The sequence below is a fragment of the Melanerpes formicivorus genome, unplaced genomic scaffold (genome assembly GCF_026170545.1).
Source record: "Melanerpes formicivorus ecotype bairdi unplaced genomic scaffold, bMelFor1.0.p_v2 SCAF_24, whole genome shotgun sequence".
NCBI classification, from domain to species: Eukaryota; Metazoa; Chordata; class Aves; order Piciformes; family Picidae; genus Melanerpes; species Melanerpes formicivorus.
This window is the reverse complement of record NW_027142376.1, coordinates 6,179,557-6,197,859: the sequence shown is the minus strand read 5'-3', so window position 1 is coordinate 6,197,859 and position 18,303 is coordinate 6,179,557. Positions and strand designations below refer to the sequence as shown.

General features: G+C 45.9%; 1 protein-coding gene across 3 annotated transcripts; it reads left to right on the top strand.

Annotated features, from left to right (window-relative positions):
- Nucleotides 1-306: 306 nt before the first annotated feature.
- LOC137448423 (probable G-protein coupled receptor 141) lies at nt 307-17,722 on the top strand. Of its 3 annotated transcripts, none has more exons than XM_068152958.1 (2): nt 307-505; nt 14,409-17,722. In XM_068152958.1, the coding sequence occupies exons 1-2, from the start codon at nt 458-460 to the stop codon at nt 15,354-15,356; spliced, it is 996 nt and encodes a 331-aa protein (XP_068009059.1). In that variant the 5' UTR covers nt 307-457; the 3' UTR covers nt 15,357-17,722. The 3 variants fall into 3 exon arrangements, with proteins under 3 accessions (XP_068009059.1, XP_068009060.1, XP_068009061.1); XM_068152959.1 differs by having other exon boundaries at nt 311-328; XM_068152960.1 differs by lacking the exon at nt 307-505 and adding an exon at nt 6,301-6,378.
- The last annotated feature ends 581 nt before the right edge of the window (nt 17,723-18,303 follow it).

Genomic DNA, 18,303 nt, shown 5'->3' with positions numbered 1-18,303 from the left:
ATGCCTCTATCCACATGTCCACACACAAGACTGCTCTTCCACTTTCAGTCCAATTAGTCCTCTCTCTTTCTGGCTTACAAGCAGATACATGTTACTACAACTGGAAATGTTTCATAATTGTTGGAGGAAAGAAGGATAAATGAATAAAATAAAAGAGAGATGAGCGTCAGTCAATGTGTGAGATGGTGACAATTGGTCCGGTCTCCTCTGTCAGATGTTTGTGGTTTGTGGGGAAGTGTGTGAAATTTCAGGAAGCAGACAGAGCTGGGTTGCACTTGCAGCTGCTCATCAGCACTTTCTGCAAGGTCCAGGAGCTGTACAGAACGAGGTGAGCCTTCCGCTGTGCTGCCAGAGAGTCTGTGGGTAAGGGCTGCAAAGGTACTGAGCAGTCAGACGTACAGGAGGAGTATTTTGCCCCTCACCTTGGAGAGGAGGAGGGAAACATGACTGAACTCAAATGAGATGGCTGCAGATCTGGATGGAGCTGAAGGCTTCCTGGTGGGAGGTAAGCTTAAAGCAGAGCTGGGAGGAAGACTTACAGGGAGGAAGCTGAAAGTGCTGCAGGGTTTTAGTCCACTGCAGCAGTTTGGAATGTCGTTTTGTGAAACCTGTGGAAGCAAAGTCGAAGGTAGTTGGAGAAGAGAAGGCTCCAGGGAGATCTTACAGCAGCCTTCCAGTACCTGAAGGGGGTCTACAAGAAAGCTGGGGAGGGACTTTTTACAAAGGCTTTTAGTAATAGGATGAGAGGGAATGGATTGAAGCTTGAGGGAGGTAGATTTAGGTTGGATATTACAAAGAAATTCTTTAGAGTAAGGATGGTGATACACTGCAACAAGTTGCCCAGAGAGGTTATGGATGACCTTCCCTGGAAGTATTCAAGGTCAGGTTGGACAAGACCTTGAGCAGCCTGGTCCTTGCCCATGGTGGGGGAATTGAAACTGAATGATCTTTAAGGTCCCTTCCAACCCAAACCATTCTATGATTCTGTAATTGTGTGATTCTGTTAAATGTGTATGTTGGGAGTCAGCTCTGCAGGAAGGACACCTGAGCTCCTTTTGCAATACCATCCACACTTTCATAATCCTTTCTGAAAATGAACTGATTAAAAGAAAATCTAAACCAGAAGGACAAGAGTAGTGGTGCTGGTTTGGACAATCAGTCTTTAAAACAAAGATTATGAAGGACATTTCCATAGTGCTTCTGCTATCTTTCTCTTAGGCTTTGATACTCTTTCATGAAGAGTCATTTTTTTCCAAATCACCTCAGCAGCTGAGGATCACAAGCCCCGCTGAGATTCAGAAGGTTGCCAGCTCTGCTTTCAGTTCAGTGTTTTTGGATACCTTCTCTGATGCTCTCAGACACTTGCAGAGCTCAACAAGGGTAGCTGGTGAGTCATTTAGTGCCCTCTTCTTGAGAGGCTTTGCTCATGTGGCTTAGCCATGGGTTATCTACTCTGATACTAAATTTTCTATGCCTGCTCTCCTGTTGCTCAAAGTGTACAAGAAGTCACCAGGAAGGCAGTAAAGGAATCCTGAGTGATGGGGTTTTCCCTTTGATTGGTGTTGCAGAGCTTTTCTGGATGGGTGTACCACAAGTTTCTCAGAGAACTGGCTAAAATTCTGAGCTGAAAGGCTGGTGGCTAATGGCTCAGAGACAAGCCACCAGCTAATCACAGGTGGAGTTTCTTGGGGGCCAGTGCTGAGCCTGCTGCTGTTCAAGAGCATTATGAAAAATTGGGAGGACAGGACTGAATGAACCCTTAGCAAGTTTGCAGATGACAACAAAGTGGGAGGAGAGAGATGCTAAAAGGAAGAGCTACCAGAGAGACTGCAGGAGGCTGGAAGGCTGGGCCAGCAATAGTTGCATCAACAGGAATACAAGCAGCAGATCAAGGACCACAGCCAGCAACTCAGGAATGTGGTTTATTCCACTCCACTTAGCACCCATTAGGCCATGCCTTGGATGTTGTGTCCAGGTTTGTTCTTCCTGGTCTGAGACAAATACTGAAAAATTTAAGCAGCAGAATCTCTCTTGCTAGAAATATTCAAGGCTTGGCTCGGTGGGACCCTAGAAAACCCAGTCCAAAGCCCTGCTTTCACTGATCATAAAGTCTTCAGAGGTCCCTGACAACCTGGATGATTTTGTGATTCAACAACCACAACAGACACAAACTGGGATGTGCACATGTGGCTTTCTGCAGTGTCATGAAGAGGCACTGAGTGTAGCTCTGGAGGAGTTACCCACAGCACTGAAAGTAACACAGCTTCTAAGCCTGGAAAACTGGGATAAATTTGACTAGAGGGAGTGGCACACCAACACAAATTTATCACCAGCTACCTATTTAAAGATAGCTTAGACATTTCTGCATGGCATTAGGTTCTGAGATGCTTGCCTGCCTCAAAGCCATAGGGTAACATGCTTATCTTTTGTCAGAGCCATGCAGAGACCACCTTTTGACCCTTAAATCAACATGGGTAGCCTGCTTCTTGCTTGATCTGAAAAAAAAGAAGTTCTGAGAAAAAAAAGGCAAAACAAGATATAATGCTGGGACTTCTCATCAGATTAATTGGCTTCTTCCTAACCTAACCTAGCAAAGAGCTCTGGTACACAGCTGAAATGAAGTTCATGTGAGGATAATCTTACACGTGGGAACAGAAAGCTCAGATGCTCAGTAACTTGTCTAGAGAAAACTGAATCTGAAAATTGAGTGCAGATAGCTTTAGATTCAGAATTCATTATCTTATTGTCAGCTCACTGAACAGAGTGAAATCTTTCTTCTTAAGTGAAATTAGGGAGAAAAGAGTTTTAGCTGAAGGAAGAGGCACAAGGAAAATCTGGAGCGGATACTCAGCAGGCATTGCTTCATTTGCACTTTCCATTGTGCTGATGGTAGTCGGCAGTGAATGGTGAGACCTCTCCCCGTGAGAGCTATAGAAACCATTGAGTCACTTTCAGGGATGATCCTGATCTGATGGTGCAGAGAGAAAAGCAAGCTGGCAAAGGGAATCTCTCCTCAGTGCGCTGATGCTTCCTATTTCCACTCCAGTAGTGCAATTAAATACGTTCACTGCCTGGGTTTATTTTCTTAATCTCCTCAAATTCTTGACATCACTGATGTCAACAGGCAAGATATTTGGGGAATATCTGTTGAACTGGTGCTTCAAGTGCTCACTTGAGTATCAGAAGCAATGGGGCTAAAGAGGCAGGTTGCTGTGGCTGGTCTAAGAAATCCTGCTGAGAAGCTAAAGTCACCTCATCGCCCTACTGTGGCTGCCCTGTTTCCACATCAGAGCTCACGTCTGCACAGGGCATTTCCTGCATCATACATTGTTGTACCAACTAATGCTGCTGCTTTTGTGGCTTTCCCTCCACCATGCTCCACTGACTCCCATTATGTTTTTATCTATCATGTAGGGCTTATAACATGACATGGGAATGCTCTGTCAGCCTGGCTCCATCACAAGAGCTGTATTGAATAATGAGGTAAAACATTGGGTGCTTGTGATTTCCAGTGATCAGAGAGATGGGCAGAACATTCAGGTGAAATTAATAGAAGCTAGGCAGCGAAGCTAAGTGATAGTTTATTGTTTTCAGTTCTACTTTTTGCTGAGAGATCTAAAGACCAACCAAGAATAAGGGCCCAGTGGTACTGGTGTCCTGTGCAACACCATAGCAAATAAAGAGATTAGGACTGGCAGCACCATAACAAATAAACAGATTTGGACTGGCAAAGCAGCATTATGCTCACAAGCAGCATGGCCTGAGATGCTCTGGGGAGTCCTGTCTCAACAAAAGGGGGAGAGAGGCTAAGAGAAAAGGGGTCAGGAGGACAGTGGGACAAAGGGCAGGTGTGGGTACTCCTCCCACAGCCTTTACTGTAGGCGCTTCTACAGCTGCTTCTGGCTGGATTCTCTAGCTGCATCTTTAAACGTTTCAGCTGAACTTCAAATAGGCAAAAGCCTTGAAAAATGCATCAGTAATGAGTTTATTTCTAACACAATTAGCTTCACACTTTGGCAAGCACACTGACAATTTTAATGCAACTGCTTATTGTTAGCTCAGAACAGCAACCTCCAGATTTAGCAGCAAAAAAAAGCACCATTTCTGCCCAAGCAACTTTTATGTCATGGAACACTTGCATGCACAGGGTGCCCCATTCCATCATGCAGGCTTGAGCCATGCTGGTCAGGAAAGGCTCTTGCAAATCAGTGTCCTTTATGAATGCAGTGTGAAACAATTTCCTTGCAGTAAATTCCTCATTTTGGAGGATAGAGATAGGAGGAACCTTAAGTTCCTCTCTAACTGAACTGCAGTGTCTTGTGTTTCTCTGTGCTTATGCTGAGATAGGAAACCACCTTCATTATCAATCTAGCAGTACAGCTCCTAAGCTTTGCTCTCTGTGCTGCTCCTAGGTGGAGAGTCTTAGACTACTGTAGGGAGGTTTGTTCCTCTGCCAACACAGATGACACATTTTAGCATACTAAATTTCCTAAGTATCTGCATCTGCATATTCAGCATGGCAGCAATCATTAGTAAAATTATTTTTTCCATGCATCTGATGATGGAGTTTGTATTACCTCTGCAGCCAGCAATCAAATGAAATAAACAACCTGGGAGTGCACCAGCATTAGCAATCGCAGTAAACATTTTGAGGGCAAGAAGCAACAGACTTGTGCTGTAATCCTTTTCCTTACTGTGTGCTGCCTTCCTCAGCAGGCAATTAGTGAGAGGCTAGGACAGGGTTCAAACACACTTCAGGATGAGCACTGACTTTTCAGGTGAAGAGAAGGGCTTTTCCTTCTCAGAAAGGCATATATGAATATAGGCTCAGCATGGTTCTGCGTGTATGATTTAATTCTCTGCAGTCCTAATGTTATCCTGTGGCACAAACAATGCATCCCCCTGTAAATATTTATTCTATTTGTTTGTTTGGGGTTGTCAGAATTCTGGTGAGGAGGAACTTGGCTAATGAGTGAATGGCTGTGCCGGGGTCCTGATGAAAGGCATATCTCCTGAAAAACCTCCTGGCATGCAGCAAATGTGAACTAGTAAGATCCAGCAGAACAAGACAATGTTAGGCTTGGTGACAGGATGCTGGAAATGTGCAGCCATTAAAAATAAGTAAGAAACCTCAAAGTGATCCATTTAAACTGGAGCTTGCACAGCTACCCTTTGCATGCAGTTCAGATGGCGCCTCCTGTCCTCAGTGGCAAACACGGAGGCCAAAGCAACGTGACAATAGCAAACAGAAGCAGGTATGGGGGACGTTGGGCAAATGACAGGTGTTAAACCAGTTGTGACACACACACATACACTGCTAAAGAAGTGCAGTAGGTTTGGATGTGGATTAAGGTTTTGATTTGTTTGCAGTGCTTCTCTGTTGAAGTATCTGGATTACGATAAGGATGAGTGGAAATTTGAAGTAGTTTTATTCCTATGCTGTACTTCAGCATGGAATGAGGTCCAGGGTTGGTGCTTCTAAAGGAGGGAAAGGTTGTGAGATAGTGAAGGAGAATGGCTTATATTGGAAGGGACCCTAGGGATCATCTACTCTAGCCACCCTGCTACGGGCAGGGACACCTCTCAACTAGTCTCAGCTCATCAAGACCTCATCCAGCCTGGCCTTGAACACACTCAGGCAGAAGGCAGCCACAACCTCCCTGGGCAGCCTGTTCCAGAATCTCACCACCCTCTACTGAAAAACTTCCTAAAATCCAGTCTTAACCTGCTCTCCTTCAGCTCAAAACCATCCCCCCTTTGCTCAACATTCTTATGAAAAGCCCCTCTGCAGCCTTCCTGTAGGATCCCTTCAACTACTGGAAGGCAGCAAGAAGGTCTGCCCGGCATCTTCTCTAGGCTGAACACCCCCAGCTCCCTCAGCCTGTCCTCATAGCAGAGGTGTTGGGGCCCCTGGATCATCTTTGTGGCCTCCTCTGGACTCACTGCAACAGCTGTATGTCCTTCTTCAGCTGGGGACACCAGAACTGGAGGCAGGATTGGAGGGTGAACAACATGATTATTTGTCAGCACCATTATACAGCTCGTATGTTATGCAATTATTGTATGCATCACCAATATATGTCCCAGCAATGTTTTGCATATTAACACACATATAGCAACGATGTTATGGAACTCCTTTGTTAAAAACAACCACATTCAGATGCTACCTGCAGGTCTTTAGGAGATCTTGGCTTTCTTCCCACTACTCATTGGGATGTATTTATTCCAGAACAAGACCTACAAGAAGCCACAACAAGCCTAACTTCAGAGCTGATTTAAGGTTATCTCTGCTTTCTATCTGGCTTTGCCACAGATGTTTCAGCTGACAATGATGTGCCTTTTAAGAGAGCTTTGAGATCAGTTGCAGAAAGGTCCTAGGTAAGATCTCAGCATTGTTATTATGATCACTTTTTAACATTATCTGAACAGCTGTCAGCTAGTGTTAAAGCTGCAAACTGGAATAAGATAATCTACAGAATACAGAATTAACCAGGTTGGAAAAGAGCTTTGAGGTCATCGAGTCCAACCTGTCACCCAACACCATCTCATCAACTAAACCATGGCACCAAGTTCCTTACTCAGGCTCTTTTTAAGCACTTCCGGTGATGGTGACTCCACCACCTCCCTGGGCAGCACATTCCAGTGGGCAATCTCTCTGCATCACCCCCCAGTCTGTTGTGAATGCCACAGAACAATATGTCCTTTCTGGGTGGTTTTTTTAACCAAATGTGAAGCAATAGGGTGTAGTCAGTTAAAATGTTCTTATGTAAGTGCTGAATGCTGTTACTGTTGCTTTCCAAACTCTTGTACTCAAAGACAGCTGTGTGTTCTGACAAAAAGGAGTTAAACCTACAGGAGGGCAAAACCAGCCTTGCACACAGTGCTCAAAGGTCACAGAACCATAGAATCACTGAGGCTGGAAAAGGCCTTTTAGATCATCGAGTCCAACCATGACCCAACTGCAATGACCACTAAACCATGTGCTGAAGCTTCACATCTACAGCTTCTTGAACACCTACAAGGATAGCAACTCCACCACCTCCCTGGGCAACCTCTTCCAAGGCCTCACCACTCTCTCAGCAATGAAGTTTTTCCTAGTGTCCTGTCTAAACCTCCCCTGGCAAAACTTAAAGCCATTTCCTCTCATCCTTTAGCTGATTACTGGGGAGAAGAGACCAACCTCAGCCTCACTCCAACTTCCTCTCTGGTAGCTGTAGACAGCCACAAGATCTCTCTTTAGCCTTCCCTTCTCCAGACTACTCAATCCCAGCTTTAGAATTAGAATTAGAATTAGAATTAGAATTAGAATTAGAATTAGAATAAACCAAACCAGGTTGGAAGAGACCTTCAAGATCATCGTGTCCAACCCATCAACCAATCCAACCCACCCAAACAGCTAACCCATGGCACCAAGCACCCTGTCAAGTCTCCTCCTGAACACCTTCAATGACGGCGACTCCATCACCTCCCCAGGCAGCCCATTCCAATGGGCAATCACTCTCTCTGTATAGAACTTCTTCCTAACATCCAACCTGAACCTCCCCTGGTGCAGCCTGAGACTGTGTCCTCTTGTTCTGGTACTGGGTGCTTGGGAGAAGAGACCATCATCCGCCTGTCTACAACCTCCCTTCAGGTAGTTGTAGAGAGTGATAAGGTCACCCCTGAGTCTCCTCTTCTCCAGGCTGAGCAACCCCAGCTCCCTCAGTCTTTCCTCATAGGGCTTGTGTTCCAAACCCCTCACCAACTTTGTTGCTCTTCTCTGGACTCGTTCCAGCAAGTCAACATCCCTCAGCCACTTCTTGTATGATGGTCTCTGAACCCCTCACCAGCCTTGCTGTTCTTCTCTGGACAAGCTCTAGGACCTCAATGTCTTTCCCATACTGTGGTGCTCAGAACTGAACACAGTGCTCAACCTGTGGCCTCACCAGGGCTGAGGACAGGGGCACCATCACATATTTTACCATACATACCACACAGCTCAAAAACTAAAGTAAGGCAATGACTCAGATGTTTTGCTTTTTGTTCTTAGAGAACAAAATCTTTTGATCTTACAGAAAATGAGGAGCCAGGTGAACACCACCTGATGAGCAGAAAGAAACTTGACTCTGGAAGTATGCACAGAATGAACAAAAGCTTCCATGTGAAAGGATTTTAAAACAATGTTTGCAACCTCAGAATAATCATTTTTTTAAAAAATCTATTTGTCTGGTTCATTTTGAACACATTTTAAAGTTTTCCTGCACTACTGTTTTTGTCATTGTTATTTGTAGTTTCCCAGTACAGGAAAAATATAGATCCATAGATTTGTAGGATGGTTTATCTTGGAAGGGACCTTAAAGATCATCTAGTACCACAGTATCACAGTACCACAGTATCACTTAGGTTGGAAAGGACCTCGAGGATCATCGAGTCCAACCTATCAACACAGACCCCATGACTAGACCATGGCACCAAGTGCCACGTCCAATCTCCTCTTGAACACCTCCAGGGACGGTGACTCCACTACCTCCCTGGGCAACATGTTCCAATGACGAATGACTCGCTCGGTGAAGAACTTCCTCCTCACCTCGAGTCTAAACCTCCCCTGGCGCAACTTGAGACTGTGTCCCCTTGTTCTGGTGCTGGTTGCCTGGGAGAAGAGACCCTCCTGGCATTGAGACACTCTCCCCCAGCCCAGGTTGCTCAAGGCCTCATGCAGCCTGGCCTTGAACACCTCCAAGGAAGGGACATCCATGACCTCCCTTGGCAACCTGTTTTGGTGTCTCACCACCCTCACTGTCAAGAATTCCTTCCTCATCTCCAGTCTAAATCTTCCCTCCTCAAGCATAAACCCATCGTCTCTCATCCTGTCACTATGTTGCTTCATACTTCTTCATGCTGTTATTCTGTAGTTCTATACTGCCACCTAAAATTCATGTAGAGAGAGACAATTCATTTTGTTCTTATCCATTAGTGTGTGTGTGTGTTTGATATCATCAAATCCCTGTAAAGCCCAGAGGGGAGCTTTGTTCACTTTGGTAAGATGCAGCTAGGGCCATAAAAAAATATTTTTAAGGAGGCTTCCACAGTGTCCATTTTTGTGTAAACCCAGCGAAAGTCTTAAACAAAAGAGCACTAACTCACTGTGTTTTTCCATCCTATTTGTTCTTCAATGGGCTGGGTTCAAACTACAAAGTATCAGCCTCATGAAGACAGAGCCTGCAAGACAGGAGTCAATGAGTGAGTGATTGGCCATTGGAATGTGCTGCCCGGGGAGGTGGTGGAGTCACCATCCCTGGAGGTGTTCAAAAAAGGCTTGGATGTGGCACTTGGAGCCATGGTTTAGTTAGTCATGAGGTGTTGGGTGATAGGTTGGACTTGATGATCTCTGAGGTCTTTTCCAACCTTATTGATTCTATGATTCTATGAATGAATCAGAAGAGTCACTACAAATTGCTTGGAACAGTTCAATATCTAAATGTAAACACAGATTGGATATTCCATTGTCTAAATCCTGGCTGTTTTCTTTTAAGCAGATGTTTATCCTCCCAGCTTCAGGTGTGTGTGGTTGCTTTGAACAGAGGATAATCCTGCGATTATTCTGGTGGCATAGCCTGCATTACCATATCACAGCACGGGGTTAGAGCAAATCGAAAAGCAATTACAGTGCCCTCAGCAGAAAGCTTCTCTGAGACCAAATGAGGAGGCTTGTGAAACAAATGCACATTTTAAACAGCCTTTTGTTAAAAAATAGTTGTGTTTTCCCTGCCTCCAACCTAATCTGCTTCGGTGAAGGAATGTCAGCTCTGACACCCACTCGTTTTCCCAGGTTATGAAGGCTGTCAAAAATGAGAAAACTTTCATTTGCACTGAACTTTTGTCCCACCCAAATTCAAACGAAGCTCCTCAGCTGGGTGTGTGCACTGCAGGCTGCAAATGCTGCTTCTGTGCAACCCAGCTGTCAGGACACGTGAAGGTCTGCGTGAAGCCTGCCAGCCCCTAACAGGATAAACAGAGGGGGCTGCATTTTGCAGACAGTAGTTACACAGACAGTATAGAATCCTAGAACTGTTAGGGTTGGAAGGGACCCCAAGGAGCATCCAGGTCCAACCCCCCTGCCATGGGCAGTGACACTTCACACTACAGCAGGTTGCTCACAGCCACATCCAGGCTGGTGTTCAAAACCTCCAGGGATGAGGCTTCCACCACCTCCCTGGGCAACCTGTGTCACTTTGAGGTTTCTTACTTATTTTTAACAGCTGCACATTTCCAGCATCCTGTCACCAAGCCTAACACTGTAACACAGAATCACTAAGGTTGGAAGAGACCTCAAAGATCATCGAGTCCAACCTGTCACCACAGACCTCATGACTAGACCATGGCACCAAGCGCCACATCCAATCCCCTCTTGAACACCTCCAGGGATGGTGACTCCACCACCTCCCTGGGCAGCACATTCCAATGGTGAATGACTTTCTCAGGGAAGAACTTTCTCCTCACCTCCAGCCTAAACCACCCCTGGCGCAGCTTAAGACTGTGTCCCCTTGTTCTGGTGCTGGTTGCTAGAGGGAAGAGACCAACTCCCTCCTGGCTACAACCTCCCTTCAGGTAGTTGTAGAGAGCAATAAAGTCTCCCCTGAGCCTCCTCTTCTCCAGGCTAAACAATCCCAGCTCCCTCAGCCTCTCCTCACAGGGCTGTGCTCAAGGCCTCTCCCCAGCCTTGTTGCCCTTCTCTGGACACCTTCAAGTGTCTCAATGTCCTTCTTAAACTGAGGGGCCCAGAACTGGACACAGGACTCAAGGTATGGCCTAACCAGTGCAGAGTACAGGGGCACAATGACTTCCCTGCTCCTGCTGGCCACACTATTCTTGATGCAGGCCAGGATGCCATTGGCCTTCTTGGCCACATGGGCACACTGCTGGCTCATATTCAGGTGGCTGTCGATCAGTACCCCCAGGTCCCTCTCTGTTTGGGAGCTCTCCAGCCACTCTGACCCCAGCCTGTAGCTCTGCATGGGGTTGCTGTGGCCAAATTGCAGCAGCCGGCACTTGAACTTGTTGAATGCCATCCCATTGGACTCCGCCCATCTGTCCAGTCGGTTGAGGTCCCTCTGCAGAGCCCTTCTGCCCTAACTGTCAGTTATCTGACTTCTGCTTATCTGTTCCTTAATGCCTGTAATTCAAGTGGCACTTCAGGGTTACATCTGAAGGGTGACCATGAGGGTGCCTTGCTCTCCAAGCTCAGCTTTGCTGCTGGGACTGCTCCCACCAACCTGCATTTCCAGCATATTGTCTTTAGAGCTGCAGAACTTAAAAAAAACCCAACAACTTTAAATATGCTTTTTAAATTAAAACAGTGTTGCAGTGCCACTTTTTAGAGACACCCTTTTGAAGGAAAGCTTAACAACTTGGAGAAAATGATGAACAGCTATTGTTAATCTCTTCTGGCTTGCACTGTTGTGAGGCTGAAACATCTCAGAAAGAAGAACAGAATGGGAAGGAACTTGCATGGTTTCTTGTGCAAGAGCTGTGGTGTGCCAGTCAACAGCACCCTTGAGAGAAAGCTTTCTCATCGCAACCCATTTCACTTCTCCAAGTAGGCTGGTGTGGTGGGTTGAAGTTTCCCCCCAGCATTACCTTTGCCAGACCAACTCAGTTAGAAGCAAATGAGCCTGTATTTACAAGCAAAATCTACACTCTACAATGGAATGCAATGAATGTGTACAAAATCACAGCTGGAATTAGTTGTCCATGGAACTGTGAAACGCAGCTTCATAGAATGACAGAATAGCTTAGATTGGAAGGGACCTCAGAGATCATCTCCTCCAACCTCCCCATCATGGGCAGGGACACCTCTCAACTAGACTCAGATCATCAAGACCTCATCCCGCCTGGCCTTGAACACCCCCATAAAGGAGGCCACCACAGCCTCCCTGGGCAGCCTGTTCTAGGGTCTCACTACCCTCCTACTGAAGAACTTCTTCCTCAGATCCAGTCTAAACCTATTCTCCTCAGCTTCAAACCATTTCCTGTTGTCCTGTCTCTAGACACACTTCTGAAAAGTCCCTCTGCAGCCTTCCTGCAGGATCCCTTCAAGTATTGGAAGGCAGCTCTGAGGTCCCCCCGTTCTGTTCGAAACAGAAAAGGTCAGAAAGTGCCAAGAACCAACACATGAGTCTGAATTACAGCAGTTCTATTGATGTTGATCACAGAAATGAATATGGAGCATTACATCTTTTGGGGTAGCTACAGAATAACTGACTTTTCAGTGTGTAAAGAAATCTTGATGCTGGTAGAGAAAAATGCTTAGAAATATTGCTAAGAAACAACCACAACTACCTGAGATGGATCATAGATATTCATTCCCCACTGCCAACAAAACCAGTTGATAAAACTGTTACAGATATTTCTTCTTTTCCACAAAAGAGAAGCCTCCTGAAGAGCTTTTTTTGCCCTCCCAACTTCTGGCATTATGTGCAACCTAACAATGAAGACAAGCTGAAACACCACTCCCATAAATCATAGAATCATAGAATAGAATCATAGTATCAATAAGGTTGGAAAAGACCTCAAAGATCATCAAGTCCAACCTGTCACCCAACACCTCATGACTACTAAACCATGGCAGCAAGTGACATGTCCAATCCCCTCTTGAACACCTCAGAGTGTTCAAGAGACAAAGGAACTACTCAGTGAGTTAGCAACACTGCAGTACTAAAAGGAAAAAGGCAAGAACTCATTCAGGAGAAAAGCCTTCCTGTGTTGCAGGACTCACCAATGAAGTGAATGGCACACCAGAGGCAGTTTGTATTCAGTATTCAGTATTCCTAATGTTGGAAGGGACCTCAAAGATCATCGAGTCCAACCTGTAATCACAGACCTCAGGACTAGAGTAGGGAGGACACTACTGCCCACTGCAGGTTTGAACTCACAACCTTCCCATTAAGGGTCTGGTGTGCTACCAACTGAGCCACAAAATCATAGTCAGCAGCAGTAAAACTGAGACTGTATGGAGCCCAGCACTGGCCAAATTCCCCTGCTTCTTTTCTGTGACTGTAGTGTGGACATCCCCTTGATTCTGTCTCTTTGCTTAACTCTTCCCTTCCCCCACAATCCTGTAGTGCTTAAAAATCCTACCAGAAGTTACATTTAGAATTGTAGGAATTGTATTTAACCTCTCTTTGACACAGCAATGTGTTTTAAATCCATAGCGTATTTTAAAACTTGCTATTAGCTTTCATCTAGGCTTAGCTAGGGCCAGGGCCAGTTCTAACTGTTTGCACTCACATATTTTCTAAGACCCCATTTTTTAACACCTGGCTACTACATATTAGATGTGAAATCGCCCTGAGCCCCAGGACAGCACTGCCCACACTGCCTGGTCTGGCAGGATCTGAGCAAGCAGCTCTTCATGGAGCCTGGGTATCCATGGTGTTTAATCCCTTATTCAGAGAAATTGTCTGTGGAGAAGAAGTGTGCAAAAGTCAGCTCTCAGTAGCAAGCAAAACTTGCAGCTTTGACAGATCAACATATGGTTATTGTCTGGCTTTGGGAAGGGCAGATCTGTGTTGCAACAAAACGCGCTGATGAATGAGCAGCAGAATTCAAACAGCAGCTCAGATCTTCCTGCCAAAGCGTGCAGATGCTCAGAAGAGAGAAGAACTAATAATGCAGAGAGCTCAAAACCATCACAATTAAGTTACTCCTCTAAGCGTCTCTTCTTCCCACATATTACTAACTCAGGCTTGGTTTTGAGGGTAGTGCTAGCAACATCTTAAGGACTGGAGCACCTTCCACTCCCAATCTGTTTTCTCTAGGCTGGAGGATGTTTGGATAAAACTACTGTTCGCAGTTTGTGCCACCTATACAATCCCAGGATTCGGCCTCAAGCAAGATCTGGGTGGAATAGTCTGCTGGCTTTTTAGGTGGGCCCTCTCGTTACTCAAACATGTCTAAAGAGGGGCAACAAAGCTGGGGAGGGGTCTGGAGCACAGCCCTATGAGGAGAGGCTGAGGGAGCTGGGGTTGCTTAGCCTGGAGAAGAGGAGGCTCAGAGGAGACCTTGTTGCCATCTGCAGCTACCTGAAAGGAGGTTGCTGCTGGCTGGGGGTTGGTCTCTTCTCCCAGGCAACCAGCAACAGAGGACACTGTCTCAAGCTGTGCAGGGGGAAGTTTAGGCTTGAGCTTAGAAATAAATTCTTCCCTGAAAGAGAGATTGGCCATTGGAAGGGGCTGCTCAGGGGGGTGGTGGGGTTGATGTCCCTGGAGGTGTTTAAGAAGAGCCTGGATGAGGCACTTAGTGCCATGGTCTAGCTGATTAGATACGGTCGGGTGATTGGTTGGACTTGATGATCTTGGAGGTCTCTTCCAACCTGGTTGGTTCTGTGATTCCTACCTCATCTTAGACTTTGTGCATTCTTTCACTTCCAGGATATGTACAGGGAAGATATCAGGACCATGGTTGAAGAGACTAAGAACAGCAGTGACCCCTTCTCTGCCTTCACTCACACCAACACCATGAGTGCCATACTGATCACTGCCTACTCAGTTGCCCTTGCTGGAGGCGGGCTCGGGACCATCATGATGTCATTTGTGCTCGTCAAGATGAACACCCTGTCTGTGACCACTACAGCCATCATCAACCTGGTGGTGGTGCACAGCCTCCTCCTTCTGACGGTGCCTTTCCGCCTGCACTACTACATCAGCAAGCAGTGGGTATTCAAGATGCCCCTGTGCAGACTGGTGAGTGCCATGGTGCACATCCACATGTACCTGACCTTCCTGTTCTACGTGATCACACTGGTGATCCGCTGGCTCATCTTCTTCCAGTGGAAGGACAAGGTGGAGTTCTACAGGAAGCTGCACGCCATGGCGGCCAGCGCTGCCGTCTGGCTCTCCGTCATGATCTTTGTGGTGCCGGTTCTGTACTTCGAGTACGGCCGCTCCGGCTCCTACAACGACACAACCTGCTTCAAGTTCCACAAAGAGCTGCGGCAGGAGAGCGTGAAAGCCCTCAACTACTTCATTATCATAGCTGTTGCCTGCATTACGTGTGCCCTCTTGGCCCTGCAGATTTTCATCCTGGTAAAAGTGGCAAGAAAACTTTCCACCTCGCTCTGGTCTCACCAAGAGTTCTGGGCCCAGGTGAAAAACTTGATCTTCATCTGTGTCATCATCGTTTGCTTCCTTCCTTATCACCTTTTTCGGGCCTACTACATACAGCATGTGAATGATTTTGACCAGTTAGAAAGCTACAACGAAGTTTTTCTGAGTCTGAGTGCACTCAGCTGCCTGGACCTGCTGTCGTTTGTGCTGAGTGGGAGCCACCTCCTCAAGCAAAAGGTGGTCATGCTCTGCAGCAGGCTGTCTTGCTGCTAGCAGCAACCTCCTGCAGCATGTGTAGGCCTGGAAGAGTGCAGTGCTGGACAGGTGTGGCAAACCCCCTCCTCAGAGAGTCAGGGTGGGCCCTGAAAACAGCACAACAAACTCAGGCAAGGCTCTCCACACCTCTTCCCTGGGGTGAACCATCTCCAGTGTCTCAGGTGGTGAGCTGGAAGATTCCCTCTGAGATATCCTCATGGTGCTACCCAGCTGTGGATGCACCTAGAGGAGAGGGAAGAAGCATACAGGGTCTTGTGACTTGCTGGCTTTACATTGAGTTTTTGAAGGCAAGGACACTAGGAGGAGATTCAAGAAAGTCTTCAAAGCATGTAGAAACACAAACAGAAAAGCAGGGTTTCTGGAATAAGGAACAGAAATGTAAGAGTCTATATGATTTTCCACATACATTCCTTACTTGTTGCCCACATGCTCTCATAAGATATCAGGGAAGCTATTGTTCCTTCTGAGGCCTCTTCCCTCCCTGTAAACACAAGTGTCACTTTCTAAGTAAACTGCATAATTATGGCAACTCTTTGGAAAGAAACCAGCACTAATTAGCGATTTCTTACAATTCTTCTCCAGATCACCTTTTGGAGAAGGCATCAGCGCAGCAGAAAAGGGTTTTACTCTCTTTGCCCCACTATGAAAATGTCTCTAACAACAGAAAATGCACACTGGTACAGAAATGAACCTTGCAAGTTCAAACAAAAGCCTTTGTCTTTATTTACAGAATTGTTGAATTAAAACCAAACAAACCACAGACAAAAACCCCAAAAGATTCAACAGTGAGGATCGTTCAGACAGCAAAAGTCAAATATTGTAGGTCTCCAAGGTAACAATGTTGTCTGCCTTTTTTAATCTTCTGTTGATTTTGTGCAGTTCTGCAGTTTGTGACTAACTACCCACAGTATCTTTAGCTTGAAATCAATTCCATACATTCGGCACCCTGCACTGACAGAAGAAAACTGAAATGTTATTCCCTGGACTGGAGGGATGGGAAAAAGTAGTAAACTTGGTGTAGCTGAAAGGCTTATTGTATCTTGATGAGGGATTATCAGTTGCTGCCTCTGAAAACAGAGCTTAATTCCACTGGAAAATAGGAAAATTCAGCAAAATAATTCTGTGAAAGACATTTTCACAGAAAGATCTAAATCCCTGACTGCTGTGACCCAAGACAGCACTGAATAATACCTTTCTTCTTCTTCTTCTCATCTGCACAAGGTCATGGTTTTTTCATCCAGAGTCAGTATACAGTATTTTAATCATGTGACAAATGAGAGGTTATCCACTGATCAATTTCAAGCAAGAGTCTCTCTTCATGAGGCTATTGAACTCCACCATTTCCTATTTCTGAATCTTTCCATTCCTTTCTACTTCACCTTCAACACCTCTTGCACATCAGGCAGCAATCAAATGAAAATTGGTTGATCTTGCTGTACCTGTACTGCTGTGCTCACTATGTTGGGTCCTACCAAGATGGTTACAGCATTCCACTTCCTCTATAGACTTTCCTCCCTTGTGTTTCTTTGTGCTTCAAGCTTCTCTGCTTCTCTCATGAGATCTGATCATGAGTAAGTGTTTTCAGGTCAGCTATGTAACATCAGAAGTTGGAAATCATGGAAGTTCATACCACAAGTGAGTTGTGGGGATGCTCACATGGCCTGCCCTTGGCAAATGGCCTGGGTCATAGCATCTGTTAAGATAGAAATGTCAGAGCTTGCAGTATGTGTGAGAGAAAAGACTACATGAGAAGGTGTTTGCCCTGGAAGGATCAAAGTAAAGAGGAAGATGACTATCAAGCAGATCAGCAGGAGTCAGGAAACTATGGTGCCTTTCGTAGCATGGATGAAATCACTCTGAGTGTGTAGTTCACTACTGGTTAGTTATGTGCTGTTAAGAAAGCAATAAACTGCTCCTGTTGAGATTTATTTTAAAGCTACATGTACAAATCTGGTTTTCTTTGTGGTGGGAGAGAAGATGGAAGAGGGCACAACACTTTTATTTCCTCCTATAGCAACATCATTGGTAGAAGGATATAGGTGTGTTCTGTAGGCACTGCATACCTTTCTAACACTATATTATAACCCTTTGGCCACAATAAAGGTGTTAAACAAAATTACTAAGTGCTGAAAGTAGCTATCAAGTCCTTCCTTGCAAATATGTATCTAAAAGAAAAGCCTTTTGTGCCTGAACTTGGCAAGATTTTCAAGAAATAAAAGGTACTTGTACAACAGTGTCTCCGAACTTAGCCAATCTTGTTCAGGTATGTGTTAGAATCACAAGCTGTTCCATTCCCAGGGGTCGAAAGGGACCTCCAAAGATCACTGAGTCCAACCCCCCTGCCAAAGCAGGACCAACTCAGCCAAGCCACACAGGAACACATCCAGGTGGGTTTTGAAAGTATGCAGAGAAGGAGACTCCACAACCTCTCTGGGCAGCCTGTTCCAGTGCTCCATCACCCTCATCACACAGAAGTGTCTCCTTATGTCGAGGTGGAACCTCCTGTGTTCCAGCCTGTACCTGTTGTTCTTTATCCTATCCCTGGACACCACCAAACAGAGCCTGGCACCTTCACCTTGACACCCAGCCCTCACATATTTATAGACGATGATCAGATCCCCTCTCAGCCTTCTCTTCTCCAGACTAAACACCCTCAGGTCTCTCATTTTTTCCTCATAGGAGTGATGTTCAAGTGCCACAATCATCCTCACAGCTCTCTGTTGGACTCTCTCCATTAGATCCCTGTCTCTCTTGAACTGGGGAGCCCAAAGTTGGTCACAGTGTTACAGGAGTGGTCTCACCAGGGCAGAGTAGAGGGGAAGAAGAACCTCCTTAGCCCTGTTGGTCACACTTTTCTTCATGCACCCCAGGATGCTTTTGACCCTCTTGGCCACACAGGCACATTGCTGTCCCATGGAAAACTTGCTGTCCATCAGCACTCCAA

Excerpts from the sequence above, each read along its gene's own strand:
- LOC137448423 (XM_068152958.1), top strand. The coding sequence starts at position 458 with ATGAGATGGCTGCAGATCTGGATGGAGCTGAAGGCTTCCTGGTGGGAG. Across the intron at positions 506-14,408 it reads TGAAGGCTTCCTGGTGGGAG|GATATGTACAGGGAAGATAT; the intron begins GTAAGCTTAAAG and ends TTTCACTTCCAG.